General features: G+C 32.8%; 3 protein-coding genes and 1 pseudogene across 3 annotated transcripts; 1 reads left to right on the forward strand and 3 right to left on the reverse strand.

Annotated features, from left to right (window-relative positions):
• Positions 1-78: 78 nt before the first annotated feature.
• Positions 79-4,680, reverse strand: LOC139861267 (acetyl-coenzyme A synthetase, chloroplastic/glyoxysomal-like). Its single transcript, XM_071849601.1, has 17 exons — positions 4,500-4,680; positions 4,251-4,394; positions 3,945-4,100; positions 3,735-3,857; positions 3,493-3,661; positions 2,861-2,943; positions 2,651-2,752; positions 2,486-2,574; positions 2,311-2,401; positions 1,844-1,957; positions 1,663-1,739; positions 1,493-1,571; positions 1,173-1,241; positions 896-1,071; positions 734-790; positions 440-629; positions 79-286 (listed from the first exon to the last, which is right to left on the reverse strand). Exons 1-17 carry the CDS (start codon positions 4,638-4,640, stop codon positions 101-103), a joined length of 2,046 nt encoding a protein of 681 aa, XP_071705702.1. The 5' UTR covers positions 4,641-4,680; the 3' UTR covers positions 79-100.
• Positions 4,681-6,611: 1,931 nt separating this feature from the next.
• LOC139861971 (WD repeat-containing protein LWD1-like) lies at positions 6,612-7,992 on the forward strand. The gene has a single exon (XM_071850502.1). It carries the CDS (start codon positions 6,750-6,752, stop codon positions 7,842-7,844), a length of 1,095 nt encoding a protein of 364 aa, XP_071706603.1. The 5' UTR covers positions 6,612-6,749; the 3' UTR covers positions 7,845-7,992.
• A 584-nt stretch (positions 7,993-8,576) lies between these two features.
• On the reverse strand, positions 8,577-10,303 carry LOC139862107 (AAA-ATPase At3g28580-like; annotated as a pseudogene).
• A 2,776-nt stretch (positions 10,304-13,079) lies between these two features.
• On the reverse strand, positions 13,080-17,463 carry LOC139862241 (probable magnesium transporter NIPA8). Its single transcript, XM_071850814.1, has 14 exons — positions 17,166-17,463; positions 16,558-16,801; positions 16,320-16,404; positions 16,175-16,236; positions 15,786-15,871; positions 15,626-15,699; positions 15,436-15,538; positions 14,831-14,959; positions 14,636-14,735; positions 14,393-14,512; positions 14,212-14,302; positions 13,878-13,938; positions 13,618-13,717; positions 13,080-13,525 (listed from the first exon to the last, which is right to left on the reverse strand). Exons 2-14 carry the CDS (start codon positions 16,648-16,650, stop codon positions 13,304-13,306), a joined length of 1,326 nt encoding a protein of 441 aa, XP_071706915.1. The 5' UTR covers positions 16,651-16,801; positions 17,166-17,463; the 3' UTR covers positions 13,080-13,303.
• Positions 17,464-22,811: the final 5,348 nt, after the last annotated feature.

Genomic DNA, 22,811 nt, shown 5'->3' on the forward strand with positions numbered 1-22,811 from the left:
ATGGTTTGCCTGTCGTGGTATGCATCCATATAGGTAAGTTACTATTTGTCGCGACTCAAATCAGCCGAGAAGCATCTTTGAAGCTCATAAACCTAGCAACTTAGGAATCGGCTAAAGCAATCAGCTGGTCAACTACATGTGGGTCCGCAAGAGTACTTGTATCCCCGAGCTCGTCTAACTGCCTAGACGCAATTTTCCTCAATATTCTTCTCATTATTTTCCCACTTCTTGTTTTTGGAAGACCAGGCGCCCAATGTATTTTGTCAGGCGCTGCAAATGCTCCAATCTAATTGCCAAAAAAAAAAAAAAAAAAAAAAAAAAAACTTAGACAAATATCTACAATCATCTGAATAATGCGTGTTTATGTTCGGTGGAGAATAATATTTGGAAAAATTATTACATAAGTTAATATCTTTTGGCAGATTAAAGGGCAACTTACTTGAGTTCGGACAGAAAGCACGAGGCTTTTTCTGAGATCTTCATTGTATGCAACACCCTCAACCGGAGTAACAAATGCGTAAATAGACTGCCCTTTGATCTCGTGCTCAACACCAACGACTGCTGCTTCAGCACATTGAGGATGTAAAACTAGAGCTGATTCAACTTCTGCTGTCCCAATTCGGTGTCCACTGCTCATGTTACAAAACAGCTTAACTAACGTTATATTACAAAAATAAACATATGCTACGTTTAGAGAGATGTATGTTATGTATAATTAAGTTTACGAAAGTACCTGACGTTAATCACATCATCAACTCTTCCTGTAAGCCAATGGTACCCATCTTTGTCTCTATAACAAAAATTTAGTTAGTTATTTGGTTTGAAGTCTGTCAATGTACTAATCGTCCACTGCATGTTTTTAACTAAATGGAAACATTTTATTTTATGGTATTACCTACTGCATCCATCACCGCTAAAATAATAGCCCGGGAATGCACTGAAATAAGTTGTTTCATATCTTTCGTGATCTCCGTATAATGTCCGAAATGCCCCGGGCCAAGAGTTTTTAATACATAAATACCCACTGCCTTCACCTTCAATCTCCTTACCCTTTTCATCTACTATAACAGGCTGCATCCATTTTGTTATTTTGGAATCAATCTTAGTATTGATTTTGAAAAGTTAATTATGATGAAAAAACAGATGAAGTTTTCGTAAACCTAAAAAAATACCTGAACCCCGAAAAACGGAAATGTAGCAGAACCTGGTTTTTGAGGCCAAGCACCAGGCAAGGGAGTAATCTGGAAACCAACAACGGTTATACTGATTGCTAGTTAAGGTTGGGGCTAGCGGTGGCAATTTTGACCCATTTACTTATCAATGAGTAGATTTGGGTTGTGTTCCTATTTCAAGTCAGATAGCCAATATATAAATTTTTAGCTTAATGGAATGGAACATGTGACCAGTTACCCAAAACCAGACCAACTTGTTTTGCCACCCTTTATACCTGGTAGCATAGTACTCACGCAAACATATATACAAACATGTGTACCATGAAACCCCCTGTCTCTGTTTGCCACCAAGTATCTGATATAGGACACCTTGAATCTCCAACTACATTGTAAAACCACCTGCCATTTAAAAAAAAAAAATAGGATAAACAAATTTTTTTAACTAAGCAGATGTAACAATAGCAAAACGAGAGTTAGTCCAGAAAATAACCTCCATGCACTTGGATTAATCGGCTCACCGACACTACCAAGGACTCGTAAAGATTTACGAGAATAATTAGTAACATACTGCATTGTTATGAGTATATGTTAGCATCTTCAAAATATTCAAGTCCGTATGCATATTGTATGACACAAAAAATATAATATGCATGGATGAATAGAACCGTTACCTCATTACCGTCACGCATAAGAGACCGCACCAACGTAGGAGCAGTGTAAAATATCGAAACTTTATACTTGTCAACAATGTCCCAACATCTTCCAGGATCTGGATAATTCGGAACCTGCACATACAACATATGCATGACATCACAAAATACAAGGGCCGTCTCATTAGTTTAGAAGTCTCAGTTCGAGACATAAAAAATGTGCTCTAATTAATGTTAAACTTTTCGATACATATAAACTAATTTTTATAAGCATGTGATCTGTCAACTAGCTAATTACAATTTAAAGTATTTGTATCAATGATATTCGCCACGGTATATAGATAAATAGATTATTATATAGGTTTTTCAAAATTTTGAGCCCTTTTTAATTATGGGCATAGTTCAGTTGCACACTTTGCACAGACGCCTCTGCAAAATATTATTCTCATATGATATATTTAATATTTATATATCATTATTTTTTTTACCCCTTCATAAAGTACAACGGTTGCTCCATTAAGTAGAGGTCCATAAGAAACATAACTGTGTCCAGTAATCCAACCACAGTCAGCTGTACACCTAAATTTCAAGAGGCAAAACATGTTAACGTTTGTCTTAATCGACACAATTTAACTAGCTAAATTTCATACATAAAAATATTACCAGTATATATCAGATGGCTTGTAGTCAAATGCATATTTGAATGTTGCAGCAGTGTATATCATGTATCCCCCTGTGGTATGCAAAACACCCTATCAAATCAAAACGTAACTTGGTCAAATAGTCAAATTAAGAATGATTACATCAGCAAAACGGGGCGTTAAATACCTTGGGCTTTCCTGTACTTCCACTAGTATAGAGAAGGAAAAGCGGATCCTCTGCATCGACCCATTCCACGTCACATTTAGTCGAGTATTTGGGAACAACGTCCTAGAATTTTATATATTAAATAAATTAAACGAACTACAACTCGCATCAGACGCAATAATATATCATATAATGCCATCAAAAAACGTAATAAACGTCTTGTTTTAGTACCTGCCACCAAACATCTCTTTCTGTTTGCCATTTAGTAGCTTCCTTCTTCATGGCTGATTCATTTGCATATGTCAAACATAAACCTGCTTGTGTTTTGACCAACATAAAAAGGTTAACTGAGGGTAAAAAAAATATAACAAGATAATCAATAATAGATGACATATGGCAGAGATTTATGGTGTGCTTGATTGCCTCTTAACTGAATGGTTGAGCATTGAATGTTGGATGGCTCAACATTTATTGGTTTAACACTCAATATTGAACCGCCCAACATTCATTGTGTTTGTTACTGACATATGAATAACATGTTGAACCGTTTAGCAATTTGTATAGAAAGCATTTAGAGTTAAAATACTCTTTTAACCATTCAACACCTCCATTTCTTTTAATACTCTCTTGAAATTATACCTATAACACTTGCTAAACAAATGAAACAATTATATTATATTATTTAGTTATAGTTATTTTAAAATGTTAAAGAATCAATTATACATCATTTTGATTATCAATTATTCAGCACTTAAATCATTTTATTCTATTAAACGCATCATTGAAAATAAAGGATTGACATATAGCAAGATATATCGGATGTGCTTTTCAGAATGTTCATATGATCATCAAGTAACTCGTACCAATTTCGACTCCATTTTTAGAAGCTTCTGAGAGAGCAGCATCAACAATATCCTTAAGATTAATGCTTTTTTTCCCTCTCATAACCGCATTACAAGTTAGCACAATCTTCGGTTTGCAGTCAATGATTCTTTGTTCAAGAGATTCTGCGGAGAATCCAGCAAAAACAACCTGAAATCCAAAACCAGTTTGTCATCAAACATTCCTAAATAATCAAAAAACAAAAATGTTCTTCATAATTTACCGAATGAACAGCGCCAATACGAGCACACGCCAGCATGGCAATTGGTAGTTCCATGAGCATAGGTAAGTAAATAATCACAGAATCACCCTTTTTAACACCATTTTCTTTCATATAATTCGCAAGCTGTCATTATTCACAGTAATTAGCACTTAAAAATCACTACTTTTTTTCATTAAAAAAAAAAACAAACAAACAAACATAACTGTTTACCTGACAAACTCTATCTAGCAACTGATTATATGTTAATGAATCATCAACACCAGGTTCATTTCCTTCCCAATAAATCGCAATTTTTTCACCGTTTCCAGATTCGATATTTTTATCCAAACAATTATAACAAATATTTGTAATTCCACCTTTGAACCACTGAATCAATAACAACATCTTATCAATTCTTATAAACTGCATGAACATATATATATACAGAAACATTTACACTTCATCAATGTGCAAACTACCTTAAACATACCAAAATTAAATTATTCAATAAAATAATCATTAAATTAAATTAATTACCTCAATCTTAATATCCCCTTTTTTAACATCAAGATTCTCAAAGTACACCTGCTGACCCCATTTTTGCTTCCAGTAAAATTCAGAAGCCATTTCTGCCCAAAATCCACCTGGGTCTTCAACTGATCTTTTGTACATCTCCATATACTGTACACACATATACATAAAAAAAAAAAAAAGATTTTTTACATTAAAAAAAAAGATTTTTTTTTTTTGTTTTTTTTAATATTCAGAAACAGAGAAAAGTAGTACCTTTTGAAAAGAAGGAATATGAGCTTGTAGTGAAAAATCTTGACTGGGTAAGACAAGATGATCATCATCGGAAGCAACAGCGTCACCGAGAACGACAGCTTTCTGCCGGTGACGACGGCCGTTGGTGATATTGTTCACCATCAACGGCAGCCGTGGAAGGAAGATATTTGAATTGGAATTGGAATTGGAATTGGACTTGACCCGACCCGGAATATGATCGGGTTTATGGAACTGTGAAACCCCAATTGTAATATGATAGCAGCTTCTTCTGTTGCATAGATTTAGATTGAAACATGCATTAACAGCCATTGTTTTTTACTCTGTTAAATAAAACTTATTTCATAAAGCTGTGAATGTATATATGTATATGTTATATATACACATATACACATACATACGGAGCAGTATGTGATATGCAGATATGGTATGCAGACTTTTTGGAGTTTGGCACATTGTTTTAATCTCTCGCCCCAAATTAAAAAAATTAAAAAGAAACAAGAAATCTTGTTCCCCTGTTTTTGTCTTTTTCTGTGTTCTATATTCTACATTCATCGTACACTATATCAATATTACTGTAATAATTACTATTTAATATTTAATATTTAATATTAATAATACTGAAAATGAGGATAATAGATGTTAAATTTACCGGGAAAATATAAAGAAGAGGTTTCTTTTTGCATGGAAATGAACCCTCATTGATTCTTAATGTTGGTATAATTTGGGCATTTGGTTTTGTTGATTGAAATCACACTCCATATCTCTTTACAATGAGAAGAACAAAACATGAGGCTGTTAAGGAGTTGTTCAATGGGAAAATGATAGATTTGTATAAAGTTTATAAAATATGAAAAAATTATCTAGCATGTGATGTATAATAAAGGAAAGTTGAGACTTGCAACATAATTTATTAAATTATGTATAAGTTTATAATTATATACTTTATAACTATAACACATGGGGAATATATTTTATCGATTATATTGGACTCAATGATGTATGTATTTAAATGATTTTAAAAATGACGCAAATAACCTTTTGGAATAAAAATAGTGATGAACAGTAACACTCTTTTATTATAACTTACTACATAAATTTTGTACTTTTTAAATTTATGTGTTATTTTACGCCGTAAGCTTAAAAAAGTCAAAATTCATATGATTTTAATCTCATTACATTGTGCTAGACAGTCAGGAAACTATTTTCACTTACCACCTTTTTTGAGTACGATTTCTTCCAAAAGACATTGTCAACAACGACATCACCAATCATAGTACTATTAATAGTGGGCTCGAGAAGAATGAAATCAATTCTAATCGTAAACCCGTCAAGTGCACCAGAAATTTCTTCACCCGAGTAAGATTGAGATAAGAAATAAAAGTACAAATATTATGATAGTTTTTTGAGGGTATGTGATCTCCACGAAAGCAATAAGTTTGCCTCATGGATTTCAAGGGATCTCTGGATCACGTAGAGGCCGATTAGTGGGCAACATGGTGTACCATTATCATTGCAATTCAAGACACCAAAGTTGCGAGGAAATCAATCGTGACTAGCTCTTCCAGCCTTTGTTTCGAGGGATTTGTTGAGCATCGTCTCAAATGTATACTAGTCTCAGCGATCTTTGATTTGAAAAGGTTGATCTCTTTTGGACTTTTTATTCCGGTTTCAATATGATTATCTTTTGACACTTTGAACTTTTTTTGTCTACATAAGCATGAAGATAAGAAGCCCACTATTCTACACAATAAGGTGAATGCTTTATTATTAAACCATAAAGATGACAAACATTTTAACTATAAGTTTAATCAATGTAATTTGTAGAATTGTAGCCAACTTTTTGTATTTGTAATTCTCAGGTTCTTCACTGTTTTGATGAATAGTAGCCGCAATTTTTATATATTCAATTATTTCAGATAAAAAAGCAAATTAATCGATATATATATATATATATATATATATATATATATATATATATATATATATATATATATATAATTTTAACAAACGTTATTCCTTAAATACGTAAAAAATGCTAGTAATAGTAATAAACATGGTACTTTAACGTGTTTTTGAACAGTAAATAAAATAAACATAAAGATTGTACTTTAACTTTCACCTTTTTTACCAGTACCATCCCACAAGCTTCTACTCAGGACATAATCCCCAAATTCGCCACTTCTATCTCAAAATTAGGTCAAAATCAAATTCACCACCACCACCTCCACAAACCACCGTATCACCGTCGCCATGGTAGCAAACACCGATCACCAAAACCACGACGGATCCGACGAACAGCAACGCCGTTCCGAGATCTACACTTACGAAGCTCCATGGCACATTTACGCCATGAATTGGAGCGTTCGCCGTGACAAAAAATATCGTCTCGCTATATCTAGTCTCGTCGAACAGTACCCTAACCGTGTTGAAATTGTTCAATTGGATGATACCAACGGTCTTATCCGATCCGACCCGAGTTTATCATTCGAACACCCGTACCCGCCCACTAAACTCATTTTCATTCCTGATAAGGAATGTCAAAAACCTGACCTCCTTGCTTCTTCTAGCGATTTCCTCCGCATTTGGCGCATATCTGACGACGATGACGTCATCGAAAATGATAGTAACAGTAATAGTAATAATAACAGTAGTTCGCGTAGGGTTGAGATGAAGAGTTTGCTTAATAATAACAGGAACAATGAATTCTGTGGTCCGGTTACGTCATTCGATTGGAACGAAGCTGAACCGAAGCGAATTGGTACTTCGAGTATTGATACGACATGTACGATTTGGGATATCGAGAGGGAAACGGTTGATACGCAGTTGATTGCGCACGATAAGGAGGTTTACGATATAGCGTGGGGCGGCGTTGGCGTGTTTGCGTCTGTATCGGCTGATGGATCAGTTAGGGTTTTCGATTTACGCGATAAGGAACATTCTACGATAATTTATGAGAGTTCTGAACCTGATACACCTTTAGTTAGGTTAGGATGGAATAAGCAGGATCCGAGATACATGGCTACGATTATAATGGACAGTGCGAAAGTTGTTGTGCTTGATATTCGTTTTCCTACTTTACCTGTAGTTGAATTGCAAAGGCATCAAGCTAGTGTCAATGCGATTGCGTGGGCTCCACATAGTTCGTGTCACATTTGTACTGCAGGTGATGATTCGCAGGCGCTTATTTGGGATTTATCGTCGATGGGGCAGCCTGTTGAAGGTGGGTTGGATCCTATATTGGCGTATACTGCTGGTGCGGAGATTGAACAGTTGCAGTGGTCATCGTCTCAACCTGATTGGGTTGCAATTGCATTTGCATCGAAGCTTCAGATTTTAAGGGTATGATTGATTGATTGATTATAATGCATTACTGTGGACAGTTTGGTTTTTGTGTAATTGTGCTATTTGGTTGAATTGGGTTTAGGTTGACACCTAGTCTAAATACATTGACTTTTGGATTTATTGCCAATTCAATGATTTTGGTTTTGTGATATTGTGCTATGTTCATCTTATCTGCCTTTTCTGTTATTATAGTGATTTCCATACTAACTACAAAAGAAATCAAATAAAAAAACAGTGTTTGATCATGTATCCTTCAAATTTGCAATATTGTAGGCTCCAAATTATTATATTGCAGCTTTGGTTAAACTGTAAGATATGAAGATATGATTGCTGTTTTAGCATTGTTAATCAAAACCTCTTGGTATATGCAGATGAACACAAATGGGATATTGATAGTACTTACTTTAACCATGAATGTACACTACCCTGATGTCTAACTGTTTGCATTATGTCTATTGGTTTATACAGATGAACATAAATGGGATAGTGATACCGTGTTCTATTACATTTATAAAAATGCCCAAACTCAAATATTATTTCTTATCATCATAACAATATTGCTACAATAAACTAACACAATATTGTTATTTCTAATGAATATAAGGAACTGGGGTAAAATATGTCTGTGGGTCAATGGTTCGTTACAAGTCGTACTCGTACTTATAAGTTATAACTGGCTGTTACAGACCAAACTCGTTTTGACACATTAATCACTTATAAAAAGTTCAACCCAATTACAGCAACCAAATAAATTAAGAACCAAGTAACAAGAAAACAACTCTAGCTTGGTAACAATACTAAAAAACATGACATACGTTGAATCTTGATCAACAACTCTTATTTTTCCTTATGCAAACCCAACTGATTAATCAATTACTTCATCGCTCGAAGTATATTCTAAGTCGCTTGAATAATATTCTTCACTATCACTTTCATCATTACTTCCACTACTAATTTGTTGACTTTTTCCCTCCTCATCTTTGACTTTGACCAAATTAGCATCCTCCGTAGGTTTCAACTTTGCTTCTTCTTTTCTCTTCTCTAAACATGCAATTAACTTTTTCAAACAAACATAAGGATTCTCTTCAGGTGACTTTGGCATCAAAGTTTCCGCAACATCGGCCGGAGTCATGTTAATCTCCTCTAACAATCGACCGACTTTTGCAAACAACTTATGCGACTCAATTTTCAAATAGTTCTTCGCAAGCACTTTGAAAGCCTCGAAACAACAATACGACATCTCAATATGCATATCCATCCTTCCTCTTCTAATAAGAGCCGGGTCAAGTTTCTCAACGTGATTTGTTGTAAACACAATTATCCTCTCGCTACCACAAGCCGACCATAAACCATCGATGAAATTTAAAAGCCCGGATAAAGTCAATTCAATTTTCTTATCTTTTTTCTTACTTTTCTCCATGTTAACAAAATCCTCTTCATCAACATCATCTTTCGTTTCTTCTACTTTATTCCTTTGACCGGTCAAATCAAGGGAACAATCAATATCCTCAATCACAATTATCGATTTACACGTTGTAGCAATCAATAACTTCTTCAACTCAGTGTTACTTTTAACGGACGTTAACTCAAGATCATAGATATCATACTCTAGAAGATTTTAGCCATAGCGGCGATCATACTAGATTTCCCAGTTCCTGGTGGGCCATACAGAAGATAACCGCGCTTCCAACACTTTCCAACTTCCTTATAATAATCTTTAGCCTTACTAAACGTCATAAGATCATTCAAAATCTCCTCCTTCTTTTTCGGATCCATCGCAAGAGTTTTAAAAGTTGATGGATGCTCGAAGGGTATATGCGTCCACTTATAATTTGAATTCGTGTGTATCTTTCGTTGTCTTTCTTTTTTAGCTATTTCATCACCTTGATACAACACATGGTGCAAGTAGACTTTAGTAATGAAATCTCTGTCTTTTCGATAGCAAGCGAGCTGGTAATAACTTGGATTACCAATATGGTAAATATCGGATTGATTCGGTGGTGGCTGGGGCATTGTTCTTGAAGACCACCAAACTTTGACACCATTGAAGACATCGATGATTTCTTCGTACTCATCCATGCTCATAATAATCGATCGACAATCTTTGTCCACGTTGGCTTTAAGGCGTTTGGCTAAAGTAGTGGAGTTGTTAGTGAGGTAATGTTCGATGGATTTATACGCCTTGTTTCGCATAAAATGATCTTCTGCTTCGTATTCATGGAACTTGATGTACAAATAAGGGTTTAAATAAGCAACTAGTTTATGATAGAATTGTTCGATTTGAGTACCAAGGGTTTTTTCAAAAACACCTCGGAATATTGCAAGTGCAAACAAAAACCCTGTCATCACCGATCCTATTTGACTCATATCCCACATATTTGGATCGGATCGGATCGAACAAACTAAACAATTTATGTTAGGTTACGGTTGTAACAGAATTTGAAGAAGAATGAAGTAGAAGTAGTAGTAGTAGTAGTAGAAGAAATTTTATGAAAAATAAGGCTGTAAATCCCCATATTTTTTTATATTATAAGACGATTGCGCACAATATATATAATTGCTACATAGTTTGATAATTAGAATCTTTTAAATTTTTATTATATATATTACTTCGTATTAAATATTGGAAGTGAGTATTTGATCTCTAATTTCAAAATTGATATTCAATTGACCAATTAAATTTTAGCATTTTTAAATATTTATGATCAAATATATCCATTTAATTTTTATTAATATATTTGAAATTTAATTATATATATAAATGGTCAAAAATACATTATCTACAGTTTGTTTTTTCGGTTCCATATAATAAGCGTCTTCAAACTTCTTCAAAAAAAAAAAAAAGAAGAAAAAAAAAGAGATAGTTATCCATTAAATTTGACTAATATATTTCAAATTTAATAATTTATAATTTATGGATGATTAAATATTAATTATCTACGGTTTGTTTTTTGATTCCACAATATCTTATCTCTATGTATAATATGTATATATAATTATTTCAACATGTTAAGCTTATAATATCTAACATTGTATTAGCTTAAATTTTGAATTAAAAGTACAATTAAGATGCTTGTGTCGCTAGGTATTTTCTCTTTTTCCGTATAAAAATAAGGAGAAATAGTCTATATTTAAGTATATCACATATAATTTAATTCCTTATTTATAATTCAAATTATCATATACCAAATTTAAATAAGAAAAGTTGATAATATTTATATTTTACAAAATTAATTCAATTGAACTTATAAACTTAAATATATTAAATTAAAATTTAGAGCTACATTTAACATTGTCGAAAAAATAAAGTCAATATATATGGCAACTAGCTAGTAGTTTATAATAACTTATTATTAATCTTCAATTCAATTCAAAAAAATTTTACCGGTGATATCGACATCGAATGTTCTCATTTGTCACTCACACACGCGTTAGGAGAAAACTCAATTCGCAACGATGTTGGCAGTACCATCGAAGGTTGAGAATACTCCCACATAAGCCTTCCCAAATCATATTGATGTTGGCGATACCATCAAAGATTGGAAACTCTCTGCTTAGAGTGAGAGTCGAACATGGGTTAGCAGTATCCCAAGTTGGATTTCACCTCATACCATTCAAGCCAAGCTTCGTTGGTAATTCAATTCAATTCAATTGGTGTTTGCTAATCGAGTATAGCCTTATGAGTATGGCTAAACACAATTTATTTTTTTCCCACGAAAAACAATAAACTTTCTAAACTATCGGGAAAGCTTCATTAATAAAAAGAAGTCTGAAGTCATACGAGAACCGAATAGAAATGTCCGAGCTCAACTAAAACAAGAAGACCCGAAAAAACTTGAGCTCACAATCTAACAAACAAAAGACCCAATCCGAACGAAACTAAATACTAAAACATTACATGAACGAAAGAAAGACTAAGCTAAGACACCCAATCAAAATGCACACAAAAGATTAGGAACCATATATATTCGAAACCAAACACATGAGAATAAAAAGACCCTAAGAGAGCACCTTCAAAGACTCAAATATCTTTCACATATATGTGAAATATCTCTGCACCTTGAACCGATATCCTCTTGCGAAACATTTTAGGTTTAGACGAAATCTTAGACCATTTTTAACCGTGCCCCTCCCTGACTTTGAGGTGTAGTCAGAGAGTGCACTTTTTGACTTCCTGTGATGTAGCAGATGTCATCTGTTTAGTGGGAAATGTCAAATCTTGGTGTCAAGCTCATGTATGGCACACAAATTTTTTTTTTTATATATATATATTTTTTCTTGATTAAATTATATAGTATTTACTTAATATATATATTATATAATTAAATAAAAATTAAAATAATAAACTTAAAAAACTAAATATAAATAATTATTAAATAAAAGATATTATTAAATTAAAATTATGTGGCAAAAAATAAAAAAGAAATAGGCTCGGATGTGATGTTTTTTTAGACCATAACAAAAATTAAACTATAAACTGGACATTTGTTATAAAACTTAATGCTCCGTACTTCAAATTTTGTAGCAACCATTCTTTCTTATTCATCTGTTGGCAACCATCATATTTTTTTTAAAAAAAAACCTCCAAGCCTTAACATAGTAAAACGAGAAACAACAATACCAACTAAGCCCCAACCAATCAGAAAACACCACGTTGCCCTAACGCTATACTCTCCTCATCGCCATTCAATTGACTGTCACTGGCGTAAGGTCACCGGTGACGCCGCGTTAGCGGTGTTTCCCAGTACTCTGTTAGAACATTTATGTGAATGCTATTCTGATCTACGTTCTGTGTCCCGTGCTAGGAAGCGTCACCAACGTCAACTCACCACGACCTCCTGACGCCGCGCTAAATATGGTCTTAGGATGATCATTGGAATACAATTATAAATTTAAATTCAGTTGACATGAATACAAAAATACAGTGTAAAGGCACACAAATCACCTCACTTGGACAATTTCTCAGTGTGTATCATACAATCAAACCCTACGGAATCCCCATCTTCCAAAAACAAGTTTTTTACTATCCTCAATTCCTTTTACTCCTCTGCTACTGTTCATCTGAAACGGCAATTTTATATACACTTGTTATCATCATATACTGACCTAATACTTGTATAAAGTTAAAAGTAGTTCATGTAAAGCACATTCAAAAGCATGCAACAACAATTTGAAGAAAGCAATCTTCTAAGTTTCAACTTATAAGGACTATTTTCAAAGAAAAATGTAGTAGACAGTGTAAATAAAGTCCATGTGGCGTTTGGTTACAGGTTATCATACTCAAGCATCAAATGCAGCCTACAATTAATCAAAGAACATATACATCCAAATTCATTAGACAACTATACAACAATGGCAGTGGCAGTGGCAGTGGCACTTGCCCCTTCCCCCCATTAGTACAAATAGATTCCTTCCATTAGATTTTTTATTTTTTTTAAATAAAAACCAATTAACAATATAAACTAATCCTCTTCACTTGAAGTAGTATCCAGCATATTTACACTTTCCTCAACCACTACCGGAATTCTAGTCCATCCCGTCGGGCTTCTTAACGACAACAACTTTGACCTGTCACTTCCGACAGCTCTGAAACCTGTCATTTTTGATGAAACCATTGGCATGGCAAAAACCGACGAAGCATGCATTGTATCATCTCCCATACCCATCAACAATGTGCATGTACGCTGTACCCAAAAAATTACAACAAATTAGAAAATTATTTTTACAGTTTCCATCTTTTGATTACATTCCAATGTGGAATCGGAATTTGCACAACCTTTGCTCTTATAAACGCAGTTGAAACTTTTGTTGTCATTGCTCGTGCAAACGACTTCATATCCTTGATCGGAGGCGAATCTTCACATGGCTTGATTAACCTTTAAAAAAACATATGTAAATATTATTTCACTTTTTATATAATCATGTCTCCATCGAAATGGGAAATGGGAAATAAACACTATATGATTTCATTTAGTTGTTTCTTTTGCTTTCTTCTTGATACTTGATATTTGTATGTTTGTCAGAAGTCAAACTAACCTTTCCATATCAGTGCTAACTTTTGATGAAGCCACGGATGATAGTTGACCTTCTTTGACTTCTCCTGGTAAAGATCAGAGAACAACTCAACAAATTTTCCACTGCTTAATGTGTAACCATATGGCTTTTCAACCCATTTATATATAAATGGGTCTTGACCAAACCAGACCCAACCCAAACCGGGTCTCGACCCAACCCGTTCGACCTATTTAAAAGCTGAGCCAGTTCATAAGTCGTACTTATAACTGACTGGCACAGACCAAACCCGTTTTGACACATTAATGACCCGCCCATTCCATCTCTAAATGTAATCATTAATGAAGCACATATATACCTTTTGACTCATCGGGTGCTAACAATGAAATTCCTATGAAAACTGAAATCATTCCCATTATAAACATCACTGTCCTCAACGTATTTAATACCTGAAACAAAACAAAACGAACGAATGTCATACAACCTCTTAAAAAAAAATCCAAATCCAGTACATATACATACTGAAAGAGATATAGAACCTGATATTCCTGGAAATACACGAATCCAGTACAAATTGAAAAAAAGGTCCAAGCTATCTGAAACATAGGGACTATAAGTATTGCATCAAACTGTGCTAATCCTTCGTTCAATCTTGCCATCTGTACATAAGAAAATATATATAAAAAAATCAATAAATTCAAAACTCTGCAATTTGTAGTATTTTATAAGTAAGATGTATGATGTATGATGTATGATGTATGATGTATGTTACTAATCATTACCCAAAATCCAGCAGTACATAGAAACAATAAAAGAATTGAATATGTGAACCAGCTATCCAGACGATATGAACTTGACATGGACAATCTTAACAGATTTGAACTGAAAAAAAAAAAAAAAAAAAAAAAAGAATTGTTAATACCAAGTGACCCGAATTAGTTTCTTCTAGAAGAATGTAGCTTTTTGCAACAACTCACAGTGACTTTGCAAAAAGAACCGAACATGATCCTATGGCTCCTGAAACTACGGCAAACGAGAATGGAAGCAGCAATTTCCAATACCGCATAAGTTCCTTACCAGAAGTAGCAAGCATGGATTCTCCTCTCCTGTTTATCCAAATTTATGAATTTAGTGTGAGTTTGATTCTTTTTATTGAATGATTCAGCACTAAATGTTGAACCGTTTAACATTCGGTGCGTTTGTTAGTGACATCTAAATGAGCTGAACCATTCAGCAATCTGAATCTGAGCTGAACCATTTGAAATACTCTCTTAACCATTCAATTTGTTTAATATCACCCTTAAAATATATCCAGAACATTAATCAAACAATTATTACTTTTATTTATTCAATCTAAATTTCATTACATTAATTTTAATCATCCATAGAGTTCATTCAGAATAATTATCAAACAGGTTATTGTCGTTCAAAGCTAAGTTTAATCAGAACCATTGAATCGTTCAGATATTAAAACCACTCAGCGGATAATCATTCAGTTTTATCAACCACGCTCTTAGTTAAATAAATAGAAATAGAAAAGTGATTAAATCACAAAGCTAAATGTGTTCGAGATGTTACTAACCTGTATACGAAGTGATGCATGACAACCAAACTGGCCAATAGAAGACAGTAAAAAAGGAAGGTCATGTTAGTGTACTTCTCTGCCAACTGCTCCTGTGTGTAAACTGCAAAATTTAAACAAAAATTAACATAATTCAAAAAGTGAAAACAGAAATTAAATAAAGAGAAACTATAAATCGAGAGAGCTATACCAGGTGATTGGTGATTGCCGAAAGCAACAAGGAAGGTGTTTCCAAGGACGATAAACATTGTGGCAACTAATACTCTGCATAAAAAGATGTACAAATATTACCATAAGGTACTTTCAAATCATATAACGATAAGAACATGTTGCAAAGTTTAAACGCGTACTTGACTGTCACTGTTTTGTTCAAGACGAAGTAGGCAAACACGATGTTTGACACAAACTGGACAGATCCCAACGCTGCAAGAAGTGACTGCTCATACAAATATAGTAACAAATAAGAAAAACAGAGAAGCAAAAAATAAAATAAAATAGATTATCATAATAAACGACTACCAAATTAACCATTCTCTATCTAAAATTCTTCAGTAAAAAATAAAAGTAAACTAATTTAGGATTCAGGATGCTACTTCCTACAAGTCTACAACGGTTTTGGAGACACAAAGTTTATAAAAAAAGCTATATTAGACGTAAAGATATATTTTATCTTAAAAGTAATAAAGATCCTGCGGATTGAGAACCCTATTCTAGAAATCAAGAACATATTCACACTAACCTGAGCAGCATATCCGAAAGAAATAAAATTAAGAGAGTTTCCAAAAGCGAAAAACAAAATTCCTGTGGATGGATCAAAATCAATAAGAAAAAGTTATTTAACATAAAGAATAGCGAAAAGTTCAACAAAAATTAAGTAAATTTACCAATTCTCCAAGATTGAAAGCTTATAACGGGCCTCAATATCGTTTTTCCATTTATTCCTTCACCTAACACTGCATGTCTTTCTCTCTACATTGTTTTAGTTACAGCTTAAGTTAAGCACCACCTTTTTCTATTAGCTCTTTACAAACATTATTATTATTATTATTATAAAATATAACATAATTATAATGCAATAAGGAAATTATATAAGCTAAAATTATTGACATTAGAGTTAAGTACCTCATCATGTCCCAATTTAAGAAGATTAGTTCCAAAATTAATGGCAATGCTGCCAAAAAGATTAATAAAAGCTCCAATTACCCACTCGCCCATAGATAAAATAAAAATATCTCTGTCACAGAGTTGTTCCTAAAATATACAACCGAAAACGCGTCTTATAGATCTTCAGTAATCAAATGGAGCAGCTGCATATCCATCAGCTAGTTCCTTTTTCTTATTACAGGTTACAGCAGAAATTTACTGCCTGCAAATTTTAAATTTAATTTTAATTTAAACATAAAAGAAATTACTTTATAGCCAATGAACAACAAGCATTAGCTATTTAGCTGAAAGCACCTTTTTAGGTCAACTAAACACCATGATTAGGGCAAATAATGGCTAATCAATTGAATTAAAAGAGAAATCAAGCAACTATGATGTCATTATTACCAGATCGCATATAATTTCACAACAATCTAACATCTTTGGTGGTTAAATATTCAAAATTAAAGAATTGCACAAATATAACCACCAATTTACAAAAGTTAAAATAAAAGTTAGTTATCCTTATTAACTAGATCGGATTACGGATCCGAAATTTAAAGCAAGAATGTGAATCAAGTATGTACCTGAGGTATAAGAAAACAACAATACAGCTCGCCTTGAATCAAATCTGTCAAAATTGAATACACGTGGAAAGAAATTGAAATTTACAATGAAAAAAAAAAAAAAACAAAGCGAAAATTGAGATTTGCGAGGGATTTGGAATGAAAATTATTCAGGAATTTGGAATGAAATTGAAAATTGGGAGAGAAAAGGGGTGTTGGTTTTTGGACAGGAGAGTGGGGTCAGGTCGTGGTTGTGAGGGGTCAAAACGACGACGTTGGTCGCATAGGGTGGCGATCGTGAATGTAAATCGCATGTGATTTTACAACGCACCCCAAGCCGTCGGCGACATAACCAACTACAAACAGCAACAACAAATAATCCGTACAATTCTTTTAGGTGTACCAATAACTAATAAGACTAAAATGCCCTTGTGGATCTTCAAGATTTTGACTTTTCTCTAATCTATTTAGCTGACTTTTTTTTTTTGCTGTAATAAAAAGTGGGTTTACTTTCTTAAGACTGATCCGAACACAGCATTAGTCATCCCATCCAGCAATTTTTTGAGGCCATTGACGCCCTTGACGCGGCGTCAAAATTTGACGCCTCGGGCGTCAGTCGAAAATTTGACGGAAGAGTAAAGGTGTGTCAAATTTGTTTCAGCCAATCAGATTTCACCACATATTTTTATATATTATTATTATTAATTAATATAATATATTTTATACTCAACTACCAATAATATTTTATCACATCACCATCACAATATTTAACGCTCAAATTTAACGCTCCCCTTTAAAAACTTTCATCTTTTGACCTTGCCACATCATCAAAAAGTACATCACTTGTCTTTAACGTCACCACCACGGTTAGAAACAGTCTAATGGTACCGTGTCTAACAATCATCATCGTGATATTAAGATACAGATAATAATTTTAATGTATTATACATCACATTTAGGGAGTATTATTTATTTATGATTAATTTATCGATAGACTGTCGTTTAAATGTATAAAAGTTACTGCATAAAAGTTTTATATAATTTCGTAACTGTCATTTTAATTAAATAACCATTACTTACAAGACTTTTATGCAAGATTTTAATACACATGAAAAAAAATCTATCTATCTATCTATTTATCTATAGTTTCTATTAAAATTTATAATGATGATGTCATTATTAGGCTAACTCTTTTGTTAAAAAAAATCAAAAAACAAAAAGAAAAAAAAATCTAAGTATGGTGAGTGATGTCATTAATCTAAATAATTTTGAATTAAAGTTAAATCTTATTAATTAGTTATTATTATTAAATCTTATTAATAATTATTTTAATTATTAAAATTAAATAATTTTGAATTATTTGAATTATATTATTTTGAATTGAGTACGAGAAGGTATAAAAGTTAGGCAGAAAGAAACTAATTCTAAATTAATATTTTAATTTACACTTCTAAAATAAAATGACAACCAATATTATCTCAGATGATTGGATGTAGATTGTTTAATATGCATTTTAGGTGTTTAATGAAATGTTCAGCTGACGAGTTTCTTCGTCGGACTCTGTGGTTCCACGGGTCATTAAACTAAATGACTTTAGCATTTACGTTCACTTAATACATAAAACATATCATTAAACTGTTTCGTTTAAACAAACTCGTGATTCCACGGGTCATTTCACTAGTACATTAACATTTAACAAAATTTGTATGTACTAGTCTTTAAGAGCCCGTGCGTTGCACGGCGGGCCCTATTAAAAACTAAGTATAAAATGTTAATTAAATAATTATAAAAGGAACACAACATCGTCAATATAAAAGTTATGCGTTGACATGTAAACAAACAATGTTTCGAATTCGACAAATGCATTTAAGTTGTTCAAAGTATTGATAAAAAGATTCAAAACACATATATTAAGGCCTGCATCATCTAAAGAATCTCATAAGAGGACTTACATCATAGGACCCTAAAAAAAAAATTCAAAACCCGTTGTAAATTAAAACATTTAAATGAAGTGGAGACCTAAAGATTACAATTTAATCCCATGACCATTAGTATTTAGTCAACGTTAAAGACATTAGTTCTCTACCATAGTAGATTCACTTACACCAACCAAAACATCCTACAAGTCAGAAAAAGACATTTTCAGTTTCCATAGTACTCACCACCTGTATAATCACAATCATTAGCTAATGTCCAAAGTCTCGATTTTGAAATTTTTTGAAACACTTCTAATAAACTCAAAGCACTCACTTTTCGAAAGCTTTATCTAGAGTGAATCCTTCATTGTTTGTTTGTTGCATTTCTTTGTGGCGTCAGATCGAGCATTAGGCCTGCATCATCTAAAGTGGATCGCCTCATTATCATTAAAAAGATCACTTTGTGAACCTCAGCTGCATCATGTGGATGAAATTTAAAGAACTTACCCAGATTCATATACTTCGAGAATCTAAATACTCCTTTTCTGGTTCCCCTTCATATTATAACGACCCAAATTACACATAGCATAATCACTTAACATAACCTCGACCTTAACAATTAGACTGTTTGCAACAATAATTATAAAAAAAAAAACTTTTCTTAGTCCCAACCAAGTGATTATCACCAAGATCCCTACAATGACTTGATATAAGGTATAAAGGTCAAGATCATTATCGTATTTTGAGCCGATTACAACACACAATTAGAGGTGAGCTTGGTCTAGTGAACTTGTTGTTTTGGAGATGCTACAAATGAAAATGAAAAAAAAGATACAATAAGAACAATCATCCGAATTCATAATCTAAACAATAGCATTGACATCCGCTGTTAATTTTAGATGTAAATTACTAAGGACCGAGACTTGTACAACCTACAAATATCCAGTTTTTTAGTTTAAGCAGTATACTCCCCTGCAATATGAACTAACCCAACCTTGTTACGTGTGATGACCCGGAAATTTTTGACCAAATTTAAACTTAATCTTTGTATGAGTAACACTTTCGACACGATAAGCAAAGTCTGTAAAACTGAATCTCAAAATTTTTGAACTACTTTCATATATTCAAATACCTTTCGGTTATTCTTGACGATTCGCGAACAATTATATGTATATAGATACATATATATATATATACTATAACTTGAAAATGTAACAATTTATTAATTGTTTGATACCGTACATTAAACTTATTGGTTTAAATATTTATTTGAATATATATGATAAGTTAGAATATTAATTATATGAATAACTTGCGACGTATATTTAAAACGTGTTTATGAATGTTGAAAATATATATTAACTTGGTCATAAAACGATTTGTTATTATATATATATTAACAAATAGCGAGACAATGATTTATAGAAGTAAATGACCAAAACACTCGAAAGTTTAAGATACACTTTGAATGATATAGTTTATTGATAATTTAAGACTATATTTTGACAAAGGTACGAGTCACAAAACGTAAATTGCGAGTTTTCTAAGCGTACGAAAATGCGTTCGAGAAACTGGAACCGGGACATAAGTCGAGTGACAACGTACGAGTCATCGGAACGAAAATTACAAGTCAACTATGCACATGAATTTAATATAATATATAATTAATTATTTAATTATATATATTATATATATTATATAATAATATGTCGACAAACAAGAAAACAAAAACATTTTGAGCTGGATCAGGCGGCCATGCGATCGCATGGAAAATACACTAAAAACCCATGCGATCGCATGGGCATCAGATTCCAAAAAGTTTCCTATAAAAGGCCAGTTTCTGCTCGAGTTTAAATTTCACATATACTACTCCCTCTAATATTATTATTATTTATTATTTATATTAATATTATTAATATTATTATTATTAATATTATTATTATTAAGATTATTATTATTATTTATTTTATTATTATTATTAGTAGTATTATTATTATTACTAATTATATCACTTAAAATACTACGACGAGGTCATGAGGGTGTCACTTTCAAAATGGGTTTTCAAGCGGGATAGAGCTAAGAAAACTATGGGTTATTACTAAGGAGGTTTTGAGTATTGTTCAAGTGTTTTGCTCGTGAGTCAAACTAGTATTTATCATCTCCGTTGTGTCTACATACTTTCCTACAATATTGAATTACAATATTGATACGTTGAGATCTACGGTTAATTTTGCATTCTGAGTTTCGGTCACTTTTTGGTAAATGACCTTATGTGCTGCTAAGGTGAGTTTCATATGATCCCTTTTACCCTTTACATTTTTGGGCTGAGAATACATGCAAATGCTTTATTAACTGATTTACAATATTTATATGCGTGAGTTTCATTTGCCCTTTTTACCCTTTACATTTTTGGGCTGAGAATACATGCAAATGCTTTATTAACTGTTTTACAATATTTATATGCGTGAGTTTCATTTGCCCTTTTTACCCTTTACATTTTTGGGCTGAGAATACATGCAAATGCTTTATTAACTGTTTTACAATATTTATATGCGTGAGTTTCATTTGCTCCCTTTTTAATTGTTTTTTCAATATATATTTTTGGGCTGAGAATACATGCACTTTATTTTAAACGCAATGGATACAAGTACATACTAAATTCTACACTGAGTTTGAATCGAAAATCCCTTAGCTTTGGTAACTAGTAACTGCCAGTTATAAGAACTGGTGGGCGCGAGTAGTAGTATATGGATCCATAGGGCTTGATATCCCCGTCCGAGCTAGAGCACTAGCCTTTTAACGGACGTATGCTATTTGAGAAGCGTACACGTTGGTTTGCGTGTATTATTAAAATGATTATACAAAGGGTACAAAATATATATACGTTAAGTTTAGTTACCATGGTGCTCAATTTCGTAGAATATTTTGATAAACGTTTCTGGATGAAATAACTGAAAACTTGTGATTCACCTTTATATACAGATTATGCGTAACATTAAAACTATGAACTCACCAACCTTTGTGTTGACACTTTTAAGCATGTTTATTCTCAGGTTTCTAGAAGTCTTCCGCTGTTTGCTTATATGTGATACAAGCTATGTGCATGGAGTCATACATGCTTTATTCAAGAAAACTTTGCATTCACAAAATCATCACCGTGTATCTTATTTTGACTTCATTGTCAACGGATGTATTATGGTAAACTATTATTTATGGCGATTGTCTATATGTAGAAATCATCAAACGTTGAAAACCTTAGAAATTGATATTCATTTATTGTGTACCTTTTGAAAAGAATGCAATGTTTACAAAACGTATCATATAGAGGTCAAATACCTCGCAATGAAATCGATGAATGACGTGTTCGTCCATATGGATTTGGAGCGATCGTCACAGTTGGTATCAGAGCGTTGGTCCTAGCGAACCAGGTCTTGCATGAGTGTGTCTAATTGATAGTTGTTAGGATGCATCAGTAAGTCTGGACTTCGACCGTGTTTGCATGTTAAAAGTTTTGCTTATCATTTCTTGTCGGAAATTACATGTTTATCATTCTTAAGTCTAGACACGTTTTCCTGCATTTATTGCATAAATAGTGTATAGACAAAAATTCATATCTTAGCGTATCTGTTACTGTAAACGTTTCCTGACATCTTCCGAAAATTCCTCCGTGATTTATGGAATTTTGGTATTATATATACATATGTAAATTATGTATTGAAGAGTACCAATCTAAATTCTATAATCTATTTCA

This window comes from Rutidosis leptorrhynchoides, chromosome 8 (genome assembly GCF_046630445.1).
Source record: "Rutidosis leptorrhynchoides isolate AG116_Rl617_1_P2 chromosome 8, CSIRO_AGI_Rlap_v1, whole genome shotgun sequence".
In the NCBI taxonomy this organism is placed as follows: Eukaryota; Viridiplantae; Streptophyta; class Magnoliopsida; order Asterales; family Asteraceae; genus Rutidosis; species Rutidosis leptorrhynchoides.